Source organism: Pteronotus mesoamericanus, unplaced genomic scaffold, assembly GCF_021234165.1.
Source record: "Pteronotus mesoamericanus isolate MK-2021 breed Mesoamerican mustached bat unplaced genomic scaffold, CSHL_Meso_final contig_20, whole genome shotgun sequence".
Taxonomy (NCBI): Eukaryota; Metazoa; Chordata; class Mammalia; order Chiroptera; family Mormoopidae; genus Pteronotus; species Pteronotus mesoamericanus.
The window spans coordinates 77,864,122-77,884,788 of record NW_026555085.1 but is presented as its reverse complement, the minus strand read 5'-3'; the positions used below and the strand labels follow the sequence as shown (position 1 = coordinate 77,884,788).

The 20,667-nt window shown below is 32.6% G+C and overlaps 1 protein-coding gene across 2 annotated transcripts in view; it reads left to right on the top strand.

The window, feature by feature from the left end:
• Positions 1–20,667, top strand: part of PTPRK (protein tyrosine phosphatase receptor type K) — a 487,710-nt gene that overhangs the window by 444,501 nt on the left and 22,542 nt on the right. The window contains exons 14-19 of one of the 2 annotated variants that reach the window (XM_054569942.1): positions 2,358–2,496; positions 10,063–10,223; positions 12,064–12,099; positions 16,126–16,310; positions 18,011–18,098; positions 19,152–19,228. In XM_054569942.1, the coding sequence (XP_054425917.1) occupies positions 2,358–2,496; positions 10,063–10,223; positions 12,064–12,099; positions 16,126–16,310; positions 18,011–18,098; positions 19,152–19,228 (686 nt within the window). The remainder of the gene's footprint in view (positions 1–2,357; positions 2,497–10,062; positions 10,224–12,063; positions 12,100–16,125; positions 16,311–18,010; positions 18,099–19,151; positions 19,229–20,667) is intronic. The other variant, XM_054569944.1, reaches the window with a different exon arrangement.

Sequence of the window (20,667 nt, the reverse complement as noted above, 5' to 3'; positions counted from 1 at the left end):
CTCTGAATTTAAAATTGTTTACCCATCACCTTCATGTCTATTTGATTATTTGATTATTAGATCCAGCTAGTATTAAGGCTGGCTGTCCATACTTTATGATGATTGTTTATGTTTGTACTTGAGTATATTATGAAGGTCTCTTGTTTCTGGTGGAGCTTAGCAGTTCTGAAAATTCTTACGAAAACATGCTACGTATGTAATAATATCTGTAGAAATTTATCCCATAACAGAATGTTTTATTTAATAGCAATGTTATATTAAATATACATTTACCTCATTGAACAAGAACTGGTCTTTTAAAGAGTTGCAGAAGGGATTACTCTCTGAAAGCTAAGTGTAACATAGAACTTGATGAGCATAAGCTTTAATTAGTTAATAATGAGGATTTGTTGCCTAGACTAATGTTTTGGGGGTTTTTTTCCTAGAGATTTCTATATCAAACATTCTGTCTCTCTATTTGAAGTGGTAACTGTGTCAAACATTCATTTTGAGAATTATAAGCAATATTATTTTTAGCTTTATGTGCAACTTTAAAATGTATTTCCTATATTATGTGTGTATATCTTTTTTCATTTTTATTGACTTTATTGGTATGACATTGGTTATTAAAATTATTTCCATTTCAGATGTACAATTCCATAATACATCACCTGTATATTTCTAAAGTTGCTTTTGGAAAAGGAGATCTTCAATATATTTAATACACGTTTTGATGAATTGAACCGTAATGCAGAATTAGCAATGTGGTAAACATTGAACTACCTCTATTCATAATTAATGAGGCTGGAAATTCCCTGAAGCTTGCATATGTGGAAAGTATCAAGTTGGACAGGAGAAACCCCTTGCTTATTAGAAAAAACAAGCTGAAGGCTTACTTTTCCTATTTGAGAATACTAGCTACCAAATACTGGCCCATGTGGAATCTTTATATTATCCAGTTGAAATTAGATAAATTAAGATAGTTATAGTAAATTGTTTTGCAAGTTAACAATTCTCTCTAACCCTTTTTGAAAACCATGTTTCATTCTGATTTAGCTTTAAATGATCATTTTATGAAATGATGTTAATATTAGATGCATTAGTCTCTTTTACTTTCCTCCCTGGAAAAACTAAAGTTAGCAACCTTGCGTCAGATCCCTTCTGAGTGAAACTGGTTGGTTGGAAAACTGGAGCAGGTATTTAGATGTGCAGAACTGGGGGTAAAAGTGGAGTGGGGTGGGGTAAAGAAGCCAGGACAGAGAATCTAAAGAAGGAAGTTTTGGAATGTAGAAAAATGAATTATTTTTAAAGGGGGAATTAGCAAATTATTCATTGGAAAGATATGCTTTAAGGCAATCTCCCTAATGTGCTGAGTCCTAAGAATCACCTGTATTCTCATCACCCACGTTCTTAACAGGACAGGGTATGGATCTGGGAACATTGAGAATTACTGCTTGAGATAGTAGAAGATGTATTAGAATTTTGTCTCTGTTCTTGAGCAATTTATAATCTATCTTCACCTCTGTAAGCTTTAAATTTTTTATGTACAATATGGATAATAATACTTGTCTTGCCAATATTTAAGATAAAAGGAAAATGTCTTCAGAGACCTTGTACATTGATTAAGGATTATAATTTTTAGTATGTGTGTATATGGGGGATGGTGGTAACTTCAAGAAAGAAAGGAAGTGAATGCATATAAATTTTTTTAAAGATTTTTATCTTCTCAAACTTCTATTTTCCAATTTTATTATATGGGTTTTCTTTGTTAGGAGAATGTAAAATATTTCTTGGTATATCTGTTTTACTTTTCATATTCTTTCTGTCCTCCAAACCAATAATTCATTTCAAGTTTTGTATGTCAAATTATAAACTCACACTTTCAGCAGTTAGATTAGGCATTTATTTAACATAACCACCTGTGTCCCAGACAAGTGCCATTCACACAACCTTAGGACCAACCTCAGCACCCTGCACTTGAGTGGGGGGCATCTGCTGAATGAAACAATAAACAAATGAATCTTTAACTATGACCCCATCTCTTTCCCATGCACTATCTGCTAAAAGTCTTGTGTTCTAATTTATAAGGACATTTGGAAAAAAATTGTTCAACATTCCCTTTGGTAGTTATGTCTAGATCTTTGTTTCGTTCTTTGCGTTAACCCCTATTCAGAAAGCTTTCCCCTTAACGTGACCCTGACCCTCTCATGCTGTAGTTTTGTATGATTCTGTATTTATATTTGCAGGTTATTTTTATTCAAATAAACAAGTTGCCCTTGTAATAGTTGTATAGTTTCCTCCTTATGATAATTAGCTGCTTTAAGTACATTTTTTTCCCTTTCTTTCTTTTCTTTTTTTTTTTTTTTTGGTTCCTTTAGCAGCGGCAACAGAAGAACCAGAAGTGATTCCAGACCCAGCAAAGCAGACAGACAGAGTGGTGAAAATAGCAGGAATTAGTGCTGGAATTTTGGTGTTCATTCTCCTCCTCCTAGTTGTCATATTAATTGTAAAAAAGAGGTAAGGCCTAATTTTGTTCTGTTTCATTCACATATCATTTATGTCACTAGATGTCAACCACTTTTTTGTTTCCTTGAGCTCTTTTAAATTAGAGAATTGAATTTGGAAGAATTGCATTTTAATCATGCTATCAGCATCTGAGTTTACTTCTCAGGCTTCTCCAATAAATTTTTATTGGTTATTTGCAGTTTAATTTCAGCTATAAATATCTATTTTTGTCACAGTAACCTTGAAATTAGTGTATGAATTTAAATTTCTCAAATGCAAAGATACTTAAGGTATCAATTTACCTTGTATGTGAAGTGTTGTTTATTTAGAATGGTAAAATAAGGATTTATCACAACATTTGGGTTATGGTCTATGAATTATTTTGCACTCTACTTTTCTAAATACTGGCTATAAATAAGACATGGAAAGACTATAAACATTATTTTGTGAAATTGTGTATTAAATATTCATCGACTATTTTGGCACTTATATGAGAAGTCAACTTTTAAAAAATTGATCATTGGTCTTTTATACTATATCAACTAATATCATCATCTTCTAGAATTATATGAAGATATTAGACCCACTAGAATTTCAAATGAACTGTAGTCTGGAGATTAAATTATACTCCTGCTAAGAACATTTTAAAGTATACAGTTTTTATAATTTGAACTTTTTTTTCATTCTATATATGTCATTAGCTGTCAGGCATTGTCTTAGAAACTAATACAGCTCTCCAATCCTTCCGATCACATATTTTAGATAATACTGCAATTGGGAAGGACTTCTTAAAAAACATTTTTACATGCAGAGTACAGCCCAAAATAGTTTTGTGTATAGAAGTGTTTGTAATTTGTGAATTATTGAATATATAATAACTGCTGTTGATTATATCACATTAACTCATATAATATATTATTGATTATTATTTTATACTCAAAATAGATCATTAACAATATAGATAAGATTCATACTACATGTTTAATGATTCCATCAGAGTTTATTTTAATGTATTGCCTCTTTACAATTATTTCCTGGAGATATATATGTTGGAGAAGACACATCTGCATTAGAAACATTAGGTATGCATTATAGTGTTTTGTGTTAAATTAGCTACATACGTGCTTTCCCCAATAGTGCTTTCTCTTTTTGCTGTTGTCTACCCCTGTGGTTGGAAAATACATCCTACTTGAGAAAGGAAGATTTAAGTATTTAGTAATATAAATTTGCCCATCAAAATCAATAAAAGTATTGAATATAACCTCTAGATCTTATGTCTCTATGCACTGTAAATTTATACTTAGAGGGCTAAATACATTAAACAGTTTAGAGAGTTGATTCAACTTTGCCTCACAATTAAAATCATTCTGGTCACTTCAGAATGGACATAGCCTCTGATTATGTTCTCACTTAGTTAAAATTGGGTTAATGGTCAGTTTTATTATGTACTTGAAAACAGTTATTTGTTATTGGAGAGTTTCTTATCCATGCCTTCTGTTTTAGATATAACCAAAAAAAAAAAAAAAAAAAGAAAGAAAGAAAGAAACATAAATCTTATGAAGTACACCAAAACAATCTCTAAGCATGATTTGGGAGGGGGATTGGGTATATGCTTTGACAACTTTCTATAACTGCATAATGTGAGAAATTCTTTTCTGGTTCATATTTTAAATGGTTGGATAAATGAGCCTCAATTAAAATGTTTAATAGTTGAATTTTCATAGTTAATGCTTTAATTAATCACCTTTTGGTAGAGAATATGCTGGGGCTTTTATTTCTCCTCCTCATCACCTCCATGACTAAGAAAAGTTGTAATTTTGTAGATAAAGTTACATATCTAGAGATTCCATTACAAGGTAAATTACTTGAGTCCCTTACATATCTAAGCAACTTTTTAATGACTTTTACTCATATGTTGTATGCCACACATGTATCCTATATGATTTAATCACAACTGTGTTTATTATATATACACAAAATCATAGATATTATAACAGTATTGAATAGCATCAAATTTAGGGAAACCATTTCCGTATATAACATAATTACCCCTTTAATACAGGAATGTATAATACTTTTATTATAATAAAAATAATGGAAAGGCAAGATATTTTAGCCTTTTATTATCTTTATTTTTATGAGACATTATTAAGTTTCTCAAGATTTTATCCCTCTCTGGGAATAATAATATAATACATAGGTATATTTCTCAAGTTGAAAGACGTTCTTTGCATTTTTGGTTGTGTAAAGAAATGGTTTGGAATTCAACTTAGTAAAATTCTACAGTTGAGGGTATATATAAAGTAAGTTTTTAGGCTAAGAAAGGGGATATTGCATCTTTCAAAACGCAATGCCATTTTTTAATTTAACCGCTTTTGAATTATTTCTAAATGTATGCCATTATTTCATGGATTATGTATTATATTTTAAATGCACAGCATGAATAATTTAATAATTCCAAGCATAAATTTGAAATTATATTTCAATACAGTAAATGTTTGTGTGTGATATCATGGTCACATACATCTACTGTAGACATATTGTGTGTATATAGTGCATGGTGCATATGTATATTCACATAATATATGTATGTACCTGTGTGCCATTAAGATATAATGAATTGTTTATAAAAATTGAGGTGTCATTCTGCATATATTCTATATTAACCTAATAGGTCTTTATGTTTTATATCTAAAGAAAAATAATCAATTTAGTGTACAAGTTCTATACACAGCTGTTCCATCTGTCATGACATTTAGATGGTAATGGATGATATGCCAACTGCATGTTGAAGATACACAATCCATTTAATTTTTCAGTTTTTTTGGCTATAAAAGAAATGTCAGCATGTTATTTTTTTCCAAGTTATATATTTTAAATTTTATTTTTCTATTGCATATCCGTCTAATTGCATGGCAAAAGGTATCTAACCAATGCATGAGCAAATTGAAATGGCAAACCAAAAAAAAAAACAAAACAAAACATAAATTTTATTTTATTTCATCTTAATTTTAACGCACATTTTTCTGCTTTATTGAATGTGACGGAGTCACGCTTTTCATTCACCATTGCTTCTCTTTTTCCACTGTCTGTGATTTGCTTGCCAGGAGGAGCTACTATTCTTACTCCTACTACCTGTAAGTAGAAAATGGGTGATATACGACTTTACATGTGTTAAAGATGCAATATCCCTTTTCAAAAACAGAACAAAACAAAACAAAACAAACAAAAAAAACAAGAAAAACCAACAAGATGTTTGCAGTTTTAGTGGCATTTCAAAACATGTTTTTGTGGGTTATTTTTCCTCGACTCAAACTATCAAGTTTATCTGTTAACTGATTTTGTTAATCTTTTTAAAAAGGGATATTGTATTTCTGTATATTCGGCTACTTCTAATTTTAATTTTCAATTTTCCATAAGTAGCTTTAGTCTACAACCCAAAACATCATTTATTTATTTAAGGCAAACCTGTAATTGATCAATATGATACCTCACTCATCTGGTAGAGATAGTGGTTGAAACGCACTAATCCCTATCTTTATGTAACACTGTTATATTGGACAAAATGGCCGAAGTGATGTGTTCGGAGAAGAACAATCAAAAGTGCCTTCACAGGATACAAATCACATCAGAAATTACTGCAAAAACATCTATCTCCATAATTCAGGCACCCAAGATGGGTTATAACTTCAGAATAAACACCTTTGGTCTGGCCATCTAGGCAATCAGTATAACTTGTGGAAACAAATGGATAAAATCATGATGTTGCAGTGACAAAGAAATAAAAAAATTTTTTTAGAGAAGAAAAATTATTGTTTATTTTAACTTAAATAGGATTTTTTTTAAACACCAAGACTTATGTGGGGGGAAAGCCCCTTCTGCCTACACAAGACATACATGGGTGTCACATATGCCCTTTTCTCTTTCAAAGTCTTAGCTCATCCTGTAATTAGGTATGAAGTGCTAGTTTAGATAAGAACAGAGTGTTGTCCATTGTATTTCCCTAGTCATTTTCAATTTACTTTAGATGCCAGGATATCCATCCAATCCGAAGGAATGAGACAACAAAGTGTCCATGGACATTGCTTGATCAGTACTTGATCCACCAACTTTTAAGGCTTAAGGATTGTGATTAAGTATATTTGGGGCATATATCCCACACCTTTTATTTCATTAGGTAAATTTAAGCTAGCTTTACAACAAAATTTGTTGAGTCTTAATGACTGAAACAGAATTCTGCCAACCTTTTTAAATATTATAAACATTTGCCTTCTTAAAATCTGCTAAACAAGCAGGTGTAAACTAACAGTGCCCCTAGCTTATTGTGATGAATCATAATACCCTTGTTAAATCACGTTGGATGAAGCCAAAGGTAATTAAGTGTACCATTTCATACAATGATGGAGCGCTTTTCCTCTTTATAGCCCGCCCATATATCCACCTGCAGAAGTTTATGCTGTTGGCTGCTTTGATAATGAGAGTCATTTGCACATCTGTCAAACTCAAGTAGTTACAAAATGAATTGCTTAACTGTCCTGAAGTGCACATTATATATGCTTGTTGCTCAGAGGGAGACAAAGCGTCAAACACAAAAATCATTAAGTATTTAATTATGAGAATGTCAATAAGCTTTCTATTAACTATCTATATATTCATAATGTTAGAATGGGTTGCCTTTTTAGTGGATGGAAAACATTTCAGTATTCTAGTCTAAGTAGTAGGTTATAATACTGTTATTGTAATACTTAGGGCTACTGGCATCATTAATCATAACTAGAAAGAATGTCATGGAGATATGCTTTTAAAAGTTGGTTAAACATACCTAGTGAAGAGAATCCGAATTAGAAATTTTTTAAAAAACAGAAGTAGTAATAAATTAGATTAGAATTTAAAAGTAAATCAGATGTAACCTTTGAACTAACATTCATTGACATCATCATAGTAACTCTCAGTTCTTGACCAAAATACTTAGTTCTGTTGTTAATTTTTATTTGTTTTGTAATAACTTGAATTAAAGTCTACCTCACAGTGTTGTTGTGAGAATTAAGGTATTAGAACAAAGCTGATAATGTGTGCTTCGCAGATATTAACAAAGGTATAGTCCCCTGTGAGTTGATAAATAAAAAAGGTTTGTGAATCTGAAAAGTCAAGATCCTTCACTGCCATGAAAACTTGCATATTCCTCTTCTCAAATTTGTAACAATTTTTAACTCCTAGGTAAGTAGATGCCTTATATTATAGTGCAGTTTATAATACCACATTAATGTCAGCGACTGGATATAGTGTAACAGCATAGGGCTTGAAACCAGGTCATTTTTCACTGCTTATTAGATAAATAACCTTGGGCAAGTTATTTAACTTGTCTGAGCCTCAATAAATTTACCTATACAGTTAGAATTCTCATGCCTTTTTCAGTGGGTTAATCTGAGAATTAATTGAATTAACAAAGGGAAAGTGTGAATCATTTAACAGCCCTAATCCATCCATTCAGCAAGTAGTTATTTGAGTACCTGCTATGTTCCAGACACTGCTCTAAATGCTAGGAATATACAGATGGTTCTTCCTGTCATGGAACACACAGTGGGAAAAACAATTAAAAGCACACTTGCAATGATATGTGATGAGTGTTATTAGAGGCAGAAAACATCGTGCTATAAACACACCTAGCAGGGAAACCTAACCTGAAACAGGTTGTTGGAATTAGTCAGAGAAGCCTCCCTGTGGAGGTGAAACAGAATACAAGTTAACCAGATATCAGAGACAAAAGAACATTGTAGGTCAAGGAACAAATACCCTATAAGACATCACAGAGGTAAGTCTGAAAAGCAAAGTCTGTAATATAGACTTGCTTCATACACTGTTTCCAAAAATAGAAGCCCTTGGGAAAAATCCGGAAATTTAATATAAATATTCAGATTCCTTTCTTCTCTTTAAATATAACTTTAAAACCAGAAGCTCAATCCTGGGCTCAAATGCCAATAGTCACTGAGGGAAGTTGCCCTGGACTGGTATCCAGTTCTCCCCAGACCCCACCTATACAGTGTCTTGCCATTGGCCGCAGCACTCGTTCATAGTTCCTACCTGAAACCTGCAATGGGGATTTTACTACCTAGCCTAGAAAAAAAGAGATAACTTTTTATTTTCAATGAATAAAGCAAATACTGCTAATAAATGGTGGTGGTGACGGTAGTAGTAGTGACGGTGTAGTTAGTAGTAATGGTGAGAGTGGTGATGGTAATTCTTGTCATACATTTGTCATTGTTTCCTTCTACTAGTACTATCATTATCATTATTTCTAAAGACAAAGAGTAATGCCATTTTGATCCCTAAATTTGTGACTGTCTTATTTAGGTGTCATATCTGTTGTGTTCATATTTTAGGTATAAACCCCCTGAAGTCAGGTATGATTCTTAGGGGGAAAAAATCTATTTAGGAGTAAGTCTTAAATTGCTAGGTTAATTTTTTAAAGGAAAGGCTTTTGGACATAAATACTACTATTAAATTAGCCCTTAAAAAAGTATTTGTAGAATTTTACTCTAGTACAGATACTAATGAGAATCAGAAGAATATGTCCTAGCTAATAATTTAGCTGAGAAATGGTATTCTTAAAACAACTAAAGAATATTTCCAAGGCAACATAAACTGCTGCCATGAATTTAGAAACAATCTGGCTATTAGAAGTTTTTAGAGTGTCTTTTATTTATACCCTGTAAATTACCTTGTTAATACTATACAAATGTTTTATGTCCCTGTAATATTTTTTTGCATGTTTCAGGTGTAATGGTCACAAAGAATCAGAGTGTATTTCATATCTTTGATATGTAAGATAAAGATTTCATTAGTTGAGTAGCTGAAAAGTCTAACTCCTCTTATTTTGCAAGTCACTTGCCCTGCTTAATTTATAAGGCATTTCTACAGTGGATACTCTGCCATGTGGTTCTAAAACACACTTCTAGGATTTGACCATGTCTATAATTCAAGATTATAATCATTTCTGTAATACATCTACTTTTCTTATATGGTATAAAATTTTTCCATATATTCCTGTGTATTTGCATTTTATCTAGCTGTGCTTGATTTTACAAGTCGCCAGATTAGGTTTGGATTAATGTTGTAAATGTATTGTTAAATATGTTAATGCTACACATGCTGCATTGTTACTGAATAAAAAAACCAGGAGGAATGGGAGATGATAAAATAGTTAATCATCCAGGGGGAATTCCAGACTTTAGCTTTATTTAAAATTTTCTTGAACAACTCTAATAAGGAAGTACTTAATTATGGTTTTAATAAAATGTAGTTATGTTTTATAGTAATTTATTTTAATGATAAAATATAAGAAATAAGAGTTTGGGGTTGACAGCTTTGACTATTGAAATACCCAAAATAACAAACTAGTTTCATAGCAACCAACAAATATTGTTTGAATGTTGAACTTAATTCTCGAAATTATGACCTAAGTTATTTGTAGACCACATCTGTATCCTTACCCATGGGCATTCCTGAACCACTTACTACTGGTGTCAATTCTCCTTCAAGCTTCACACTAAGGTTTCCCTTTTGTATTTGCCTTGGCAGCAAGCTTGCTAAGAAACGCAAAGATGCAATGGGGAACACCCGGCAGGAGATGACTCACATGGTGAATGCAATGGATCGAAGTTACGCTGATCAGAGCACTCTGCATGCAGAGGATCCTCTTTCCATCACCTTCATGGACCAACATAATTTCAGTCCAAGATGTAAGTTCTTCGTTAAAATGTTCGTAAATTATTTTCAAAGCTCTTTTAGTGCACTGTGTGGTCAACACATCCTTTGAATACTAGAGAAAGTAAGAAAAAACAGATGGAAGAAAGAGCTAGAAAGAAGAAAAAAAGCAATAGAGAATATTATGGAATTAATAAGAACTTATCTTCAGTCTTGATACTAAATTTACTTCAATTTCAACCTGCATGAATTTTATTACTATATCATCATAAGAAATATTCATATATACCACTCAGACCAAATCATATGTCATTGCGTTAATATACTTGATGGCCTACATAAAATGAGTTTATGTCAAATTTATAGTTATTTTACCATTTGAGTCTTCCTTTGTGCAAGATAGTTTTTTGTGAGATGAGAAACATCAGATATTTTCTGGGAATTATTGTCACAGGTAAATTATTCTATCAAAATATTCTGTAGACTCATGGAGAGTTTCAATAACAAAAAGTTAACTGGGGAAAGAGGAACTACATGCTCTTTAGTGGCTGCTGTGAAGTTCCAAAACTTTACTTAAATTAGGGGATTGGCAGGAAATAGTAAAATCCGTCCATCCATCCATTCATCCATCTATCACCTTATCTATCCCTCCATTTATATTAAGAATTCCTAATGTTGATCTATAAAGGATGACTTTCAAAATATTTCTACTGAAGTACTGTTTAATGGCATATGACTTGAATAATTATCCCACAATCAGTATTAGTTTATCTTCAAATCACCAATGAATTTGGTTTTTTTTCTATAGCACTGTGTTTGTTACTTAAATTTAAGTTAAATTATCTGACTCTTCAAATCCTCAAGTAAAATTGATGCTTGAAGAAGGCAAATCATGTTTATCCTTGGCCTTGGATACGCAGGGCATTCTGCCACAGACACCAGAGGCCTGCTCACCTCAGTTTGGAAAACATATATAAGGGAAGATGAGACAATAGAAGTATTATTTCTTATACAAATTATAAACTTATAGTGTTATAAGGCTGATAAAATAAAGTGTTTGTAGGTTATATGCATTTAGGTCCTTTCAGAAGGGGAAGTTATTTTTCTGGAATGTTCAGCTTGGTGAATATTTTAGACATTATCGGCCCTACATTCAGCCTATCATTTTCCTTGATATATATTTTATATTTAACCAAAGTAATTAGAAATGTTATAGTCATTTTGGAATTTGATTTTAATCATGATAGGGCCTTTCTGATGTATTTTATTTTTATTTCACTATAAGATAAATAATAGAGAAGAACATAAAAAATTATTGTTGAAAGTAAGTTTAGCTGAAAGTATAGATATGCCACCTCTCTAACAGCTTGATTTAATAGTTAATCCATTAAGGATTCGAAAGCACTTTTCCCCAAACTTTTCTATTGCCTAGGTTTGTACCTTCCTGGGAAGTTTGAATTCAGAAGTGTAATTATACCCACTTAAGAACTTGGAGAAAGGATTAAATCTATTTCCCCCAGTTAACTAAAATAAAATATATTTGGAATAATATGAAATAATTATTTCTCCAAGTTTTTTGCATTTGCTAGATCTAAAATTAATGGGTCCCTCCCCCCCCAATTTTATAATCTTCATGATGTCAAGTTGAATCGTCCTGGCTTTTTAAATTGAGCAGAGTACTGAACTATACTTCTAGATGCAACTTCCTTGGTGTTTTGCAATAAAGACAGTTTTAATTTTGCAGGATATAGTAACCAAAGAAAGTTTAATAACTATATTTCTTAAGAAAACCTAAATCTATGTTAAAGGGAAAAAGAGAATAAAATACAACTTCAGGGCAATATATTCCTTCATGAGCTTTGTTTTCCTATACAGTGCCCAATGATCCACTTGTGCCGACTGCTGTGTTAGGTGAGGTGCTACTACTTTATCATTTCTCTTTGCATGGATCACACCTCCTTGCATGGGTTATGATTTTGTCAACAGAGTAATTATTTATAGTTCAGGAAGCAGCTTGACTTCAAATATGTAGTCATCGCCTCATCACAGAGGACAACCATGGTCAACCCAGTCAGATCTAGTGGATTTCAAGTTAGTAAGGTATGCGTTTCTGAAGCAACATGCTCATTAATTGCTGGTTCTGTTAGACGGGGGCAAAAGTACAAAGGCCCTTAATATAAGATGTATGTTTATTTATTCAGGTTAGTAGAATGAACCCAAATGCACACATGTCAGGGACAAATGCTACCTGAATCATTTGTTTATATGTAAAGATTTGATGAAAAAAGAGTTTCTAAATTCTCCTAATGTTATAGTTACTATATAACACCTAAGACATCTGGTATTGCCAGCAGTGAATAAGTTCTTTTCAGATGTAAAATTACATTAATTTTAATCTAATTACATATTTAAGAATGTTGTAATGAGTTTTATTTCAGTTTGTACCCTCCTCCTTGACTGATTTTACACCAATGATTCATGACCATCTTGCTTACATGTTCACAAGTTGTACATCAGTTTTAACCCAGTGTTTCTATTAAGATTTAACCAAAGAAATGTAGAAATTGCCAGAAACACATGTCTTAAAAGTTCCCAGTTTTTGTGTTTTATGTATAAATTTCTTGTGGACATAAAACTTTAGCTTACATTTTATGCATGCTTTATTATCCATGTATTCAACATTCACTTACATTTTCAAAATATTTTGAAACCATTCCACTGATTCAGTTAACTAAAATGTACCTCTTTTTCACTACTCAAAGTTATAATTTTATAATATAAAACTATATATTCTAAAAGAATCAGGAAGCCAGTGTTCTCTATTGCTGATGGCACTCTCCCTTTAATGTCCACACCAATCAAGGCAAGGGAGTGAACTGAGGAATTTGTCCCAAGGGGTGGCCTGACCATTTAGGGAGAAGTCAGGAACCATGATCATTGCCAAGGCGCCAAATGCCTCTGAAAATGTTATCTTTTGTTGAGCATTCTGGAAGGCTGTCAGCATCAAATTAATAAGTAAAATTCAATTAAAGTACTAAAAACTCACAGGAAAAAAAGAGTTGCCTAATTATTAACATTTTATTACAGTAATATGTTAAGGACATGTAGAATTGGAGTCAAGTCTCTGTAGTCCTGTGGACTTACAATATAAACTCATGAAAATACCTTTCATCTTTGCTTTCCCATCTGTAAAACTATATAGTAATTCCTACCATACATTTTCCACAAGGTTTTATAAAAAGAAAATGAGATAAGGTATGTGAGTTTTTACAAACTACAAAGTTTAAAAGGTTATGATAATAATTTTCCCCATGAAAAAGGATATTTATGTTGAGGGGAGGCTTGAGTCAACACAATAGAGTCATCAAATCTGTTCATATAAACAGTCATTATGCATTTTATTTCATTTTGAAAGTTGGGTTGTTTAATTTTTTTAAAAAAATGTTTAAAAGCTAAATGTCATTAGTCATATCAGATTTAAAAGTGATTTGTTGCATTTTTCATCATTCTTGGAATCATGTTTATAGTTTTGCATCCAACTGATTTTGTGTGTATAAAGCAATTTCGAAATCATTTCAAATATTGCTTAATATTAATATCTACTTACTGATTTAAAAAGAGCTTAGAAACTTTTCATAGTAATTCATATATTTGTTTTTTTGTGTTTTACTGCTTCTTTGGGTTAAAGTCCCTATAACTGGTAAGTGTATTGCAAAGAACTGTAGAAAACCATTCCATCAAGGAAATACTTAAAGTTATTATTCTTAAATGTGTAATAAGGATAATGATTAGTACATGTACTCTCACTACTAGTCACATTATTAGGTGGTTTAATGAGGTGGAAATGTATTGACATTAATAATTCATATGTGATTATTTTAAAGAATACTGCTCATTGTACTGTATTAAAGCTTAATGCAAGACAAAAGGCATTTCATACTGGGACATAATTATGTTAAGTTTTAGAATATGGGTGAATTCTGTGTTTTTTCACTGAGCATTCTACAAATGTAAATATTCTGCTGCTGCAGCAGGTACCATGTGCGCTGTGGGGCAGCTCCACAGAGCAGCTTAGGTGATTGCACTTCACCTCTGACAATATCTACCCTCATATCCTAAGCTGTATAGTGCCCAAATCAGTACCTTTTGACTCATTTTACTGGAGAGATGTATATATGCTTTATGTCAGTCTATCAGTTGTAATATTTTAGCAGAGAGAGATCACAGAGTATAGTCTCCTAGAAAAGGAAAATCTCATGAATCATGTTGGCTATCAAATGTTTGTGTGTAGAGGGGTGGGCAAAACCTAAATAAAGGGCATTAATTCATTTGGGTGATTAGATCAGAACGGAAGCCACCAGGAGTGCTTTTGATTCATTGCAGTATTTTAGAAGGAAATGCAAAAATATAAAAATGCATTCAGACTAATAAGAGAAAGTAAAGTAAATGCAATCAGCTAAATTATAGAAGCACACAAATCTGATTGTGGGGTTCTTTTTTTTTTTCCTCCTCCAGGAAGAAAAAATGTTTATCATGGGGACAACAATTCATTTTTTGCCATATCCTATTTGTAGAGTTGGTGATAGAACAGGCAAATGTACCAGCATTTGAAATATGTTTCTCTGTTAATTAAATATCGTTCTCTACAGTATGCATTATCATTAAAAACAAAAGTTCCCCTAAGAGTGTACTTTCTCTTCTGTTAATGAGCATGGCAATATAATGCTTTTCAAAGTAACACCCCTTAAAACATTTTTTTTAAGTGGTAAGTTTAAATGTGATAAATATAAGCATGCTTTTCCTCATTGTAATGATTAGTACTATGGTCATTAAAATAATATTTATTCTTCATAGGTAAAATGTTCTTGTTTTTTTCTTCCTCCTTATGACAGAAGGATGCTTAAAGTTTCTTTTCATTTTAAGCTAATATAACACAATTGGGATGGGCCTACACTTAAATGTGGGTGGTAGGGGATTCCACTGACTTTAACTAATTCATTCATTGAAATGTTTATTCACTGCTTTGCACCAGGGACTAGGAATTTTAAAAAAAAACGACTCTGTCTCTACACTATAAGTGTTCTGAATTTAGTGAAGATAAAAGACCAGTAAACAAATTATTAAAATATAAAATAAATGAAATTAATGTAGAACAAGAGACCATGAGAGTGTAAGGCAGGAGCTGTTAACTCAGCCTGGATGGGCCAGGTCCAGAAGAAAGACCTACATATTTTGCCCCAGAGATGTATACTGGTTTCTTTCACACAGTAGCCAGAAGAGTCCAATATGTTAGCAATTAAAACAACAACAGCAATAATAATAGTAAACCAAGGCGTAGAGATTGAATATAAATAACATGTGACCTGGCTAGCAGACATACAGGGTCAGGGGAATGCTTCTATACAATGCCCACATTTCCCAGTCTGCAGAGTCATGGCAAGAAGCCGCAGGTGGCCAGGCATAGTAAGGCCACAGGGCAAGGCCAACAGCTCTGTGGGGTGGGTTGCCCAGAGCGAGGTTGGCATATGGGTGCAAAGGAGTTTGTTCAATTTATCAATGATGAGAACACCTCTCCAATTGACAATTTGATCATCTAGTCCCACTCCATACTTCTATGAATGCAGATATAAGAAAAAAGTAGGGACCCAGAAAAATCTCCCACGATACTTTTTAAAAAGTGGATCAGATATTTGTCTACATCTCTGAGCATCTGTTGTCTTGCTGAAATAAACATAATGTACGCTGACCTCATACCCTGAGCTGAAGTGAAAGGCTTTGTCTTTATGGGGACGCTGTCCTCGGCCTCCACTATTTTTCTTTCCCTTCCTCCTGTTATCAGAAAGAGCTTGAGGTCTTAAGAATCTTCTTTGCACTGATATATATTAAACAAGATGACTTTGTCTTTTTTTTAATGTTCTTGAATCTGAAAAATGCCAGATGAGAACCACAGTGCTACAGCAGAGTCCAGTCGTCTTCTTGATGTGCCTCGCTACCTCTGTGAGGGGACAGAATCCCCTTACCAAACGGGACAGCTGCACCCAGCCATCAGGGTGGCCGACTTACTGCAGCACATTAATCTCATGAAGACATCAGACAGCTATGGGTTCAAAGAGGAATATGAGGTGAAAGTTTCAGTACTATGTTAAATGTTATTTTTAATCATGATAGCCAGTGTAATTTAACAAATTTCCTCCCCGTACCATAACGAAGAGTTGATTGAATGCTCTGGAGACACTCTAATCCTGTGTGTGAGTGAAAAATTAAGTGTGTATATGGGGAGAGTAAATATACAGATTGAAAGAAAAGGGTACTTCTTGGGAATATATATGGATCTAAATACACTGTAAGAATTTTAAAATGTTGGGTCCCCTATTTTACTTTATTATATTATTTAAAACCCACTTTGTTAGACCTTACATTTCCCCACTCAAAAATCCACAACAAAACCCCTTGGTTCCATTGCATTACAGGCTTTACCATTTGAATGACTTAAGCAGTAGGTACTTCTCTGCCACTGCTTGTTAACCCTCTGTTGAGAAATGGGAGAAAGCCTTGTGTTCTAAGTGTGCTGTTGTCACTCTTAGTTTCATTTTGTGCATTTTTGGTTGTGGGTGCCTGAGGGGAAAAAGAGCACTGCAAATCCAAGTGCTCAGAAACCAAAAGAAGGAATTGAAAATTATTCCTCTAACTGTGTTTCCCCTTCTTACTCAAACCAAAATACCAAATTTAAGCTACAAGGGAAGTGATTTAAATTAAACAATATAGAGCAAAAAGAGAACTGTTCCTGTGCCACCTTTGCTCACTGAAAAATATGAGTATGATGCAGAGAAGGAAGCTCTTCCACCACCACACATGTACCACCACACATGTACCACTGTACATGCACCACCATACACACACACACACACATTTAAAATGAAAGAATTCAAGCAATAATTTACTTTAAAAGACCATGCAAAATACATCCAACTTCATGGAAAATTCTCTAAACATTACATTTGTAGAGTACTTGTATACCTCACTTTGGGAGTGAATACAATTATCTTTGAATTTTGAAAGTTGGTTATAGATGTTTCCCGGAAACACTACGCTGTGGTAACGAAATAGTGCAAGGAATTATAATATGCTGCCAGGGCTGGTTCTTTTTGTTCATTTCATGTGTATTTCTGTGTACCTCACTTCAAAGACCGTTGACTCTTTGAAGACCCCATTTCCTGTGTTGAGCAAAGCTAAAGTTCTTCTGCAAAAAGAAATTTATACCCATATTTTAAATTGCTACATATGGCAATTAAACCAATCAACATATTCATCTGTTCCAAGATTCTTGGAGATGGTGACTTTTTAAAATTCTCATATGGTCCCTTGTTGGAGAGATTCAGTCCTTTTCATGATCTTCAAAGAAACTGAAACGTGATGTATTGCACATGATTTTATGAATAATTATGGGGGAAAACAAGTTTTTTTTTTCCCCGTTATAAATGGTAAAGGAAGCACATTTGAAAGATAACTCATTAAAAGTAGTTTTGAAGTTTTTGATGCTTTCTCTACCTCCTTACAAAGTTATAGCAATCTCAAATTTGAGATAATTTTAAGGTCCTTTCTTTCCAAAAGCTGTTTTTTGTCATTAATTGAACTCAGTCCAATCCAAGATGAACAAGCAGAAGTCCAGCAAATAAGCTTTGTTCTGAAAATGAAACATGTTTACTACTGTAGGACTCCCTCCCTGAGAAAGTGGCTATTACTGTTTTGGTCTTCAGAACAGATAAAGCTGATTCATGAAAAGGAATTAAATTCAGTCTGCTTGTTAATTTTATTTTTCTAGAGCTTCTTCGAAGGACAGTCAGCGTCATGGGATGTAGCTAAAAAAGACCAAAATAGAGCAAAAAACCGATATGGAAACATTATAGCATGTAAGTTCTCATAGAGTTTGTGATGAATATACAATAAATATTGTGCATAGAAGATAAATAGTAAGTTGCAATTCCTTTCTATCTGGTTTTAAATTTTAAGACAATCCCAAAGGGTGTCACATCTCTATAAAATAATCTACTTAATATCAAAACAGCATTGGCTATTGGCAATGACACTGAAATTCTCATCATCCTCATTAATTAAACTGACTCACACTCTTCACCCTGTGGAGAAAGTTCTGCGTGATATTATGTTTGCACACAAATGCCTGGGGTGTTATCAAACAACTGAGAATATCAGAGTAATGAAAAGAAAAATCTCTTCAGTGATAAATTACCTCTTCCAAACTTATTCAAGGTGGGAGTGTTCTGCTTTCTGCATACCTTTTAGTCCTTCCTTGGAACCTGTCTGAACGCCAGTTGTGCCATGTTATTTCTTATTAGAGACTTCCTCCTCTTACCTCTTCAATATGTGTACATGGATAAATAAATTAACTCTCATATGAAACCACAGAAGCAGTGAGGAAAGTAGCATAATTTGGCTTGTAACTAGCTACTTATTTACTTTCACTACACCTTTTTTCTATTTCAGTTATTTTAAAGTTTCTTATGAATGCATCAGATACTAATCTTGATGCTCAAGAAATAAGTTGAGAGCTGGGCTTCAGAATTCATTCCCTACTTCAGTGGCTCATTTGCTATCAAGTGCAGGCAGAAGGATCCCACCCCTTTAAAATCACATCTAAGAAGTGAAAGTAGTAGTCAAGGCAAGTTTAATTCCTTAGACAAGTCCATGGCTCAACTGATAATTCACCAGATATTAATTATCATGTCCTCTAAAAGCTTCTTAAATATGAAGATGTTAGTCAGTAAAACTTTAACAGAATGCTTTAAAAATGTAATAAGTAATAAGATCATTAATGTTCTTGTATTTCTTCGAATGACTAGAGTTTAAGGAAATTTAGGTACAAAATTATTTTAAGTCTCTACCAGTGGCATTGTCTCAGAACAGGAATATTTAATAACTTTTCTTTTACTATTTAAAAATTTTAGATGATCACTCCAGAGTAATTTTGCAACCTGTCGAGGATGATCCTTCTTCAGATTACATTAATGCCAATTATATAGATGTAAGTATTTTTATAGTTCAGTGTGCCCAATTTGTTGGCTTGTATATGTGAATCTTTTGCTTGTTATTACCTATAAAGTGATTGCTACCTTTTTAAAATAAAGAACAAACTGTACACTTTTCCTTGTTCTACGTCCTAGTACTTACTGACGTTGTTGTGCTTTCTTTCACACCTGACTATGGTTTGGGCTGTAGATTTGGCTGTACAGGGATGTAAGTACCACTATATGTAAATAACAGTATCCTATTATAAATATTTAATGTAACTACTCTTAATTACAGTTATTACTATGCTTACTACTAGCTATCTCTGCATGCTTCACGTAATTAGCCTCATACAGTATATCTATGTTCATTTCTTTGTAACTCCTTTACATGTGTTAAGATCTATTTTATCTCCTTCCCTTTTCTATGTTTAGAAAAACAGGACCATTTTTAGCTCTTGACAATTTCTTATGTACTTGAGTTTTATTTGTTGATGATTTCTGTTTCTGGCTTTTATTCTTACCCTTCCCCAAACATATGTGAGAAGCTGGATAGTATGATGTGTTAGTGTTTCTGAAATTTTACTTTTTACATTTGACCTCTGATATGAATAATGGGTAGGGAAACTATTTTGCGGTATACGGGATTGGTCTGTGAAGTATTAAAATTACTTAGGCAAAATAATTACCAAATTGCATTTGTAAAGTACACATATCACACATATATATTGAATCATACAAATCAAAAAGTTTGTTTTAATCATATATTCTATTGTTAAATTTTAGTTAAAAACACACCTACATGTAAATTCTTTAGTGGAAAACATTTTCTAATAAAATATAAAATGTTTAGGAAGAAATACACTACATTACATAGAAGAAGGACAGGCTCTTTGTTATACTTCCTGGTTCAAAATCACATTGGAAATCATAGAAATATTATTTCATCTCTCCGAGCCTCAGTTTCCTCATCTTTAAGTTGGAGATAATGAAAGTGTTAATTTTATTACTTTTTTGTGAAAATTCAATGAAGTAAATGCATGTTGAGCATTTAGCACAATACCTTGCATATATTAAGTACTCATTAATTTTAGTTATTTTTAAAAATAATTTAAATCCCTGTGTGCTGAAATTAACCCGTTTTAACTATGCATTAATTGGGAGGCAAAAGGTAGAAATATCAAGTATTAAAGCATATATGCATACATTTACATCTATAAAAGATAAGAATTTAGGACTCAACTTTTTCTAATTTACCTGAGTAGAAAATAATTTTTATGATATTTATTAAGTTCATGTTAGTTATTTTGTGAATTGTAATTTCTATTTTTGAATTAATAAATTTTATTAATTATAATGGTTAAATTTTTGATCTTCACTTTAATCTCATTCAATATTTTAAATTTAATAGACATCTTAACATGGGAATCTAAGCTCTTGGTCTATTTTTTAAAAT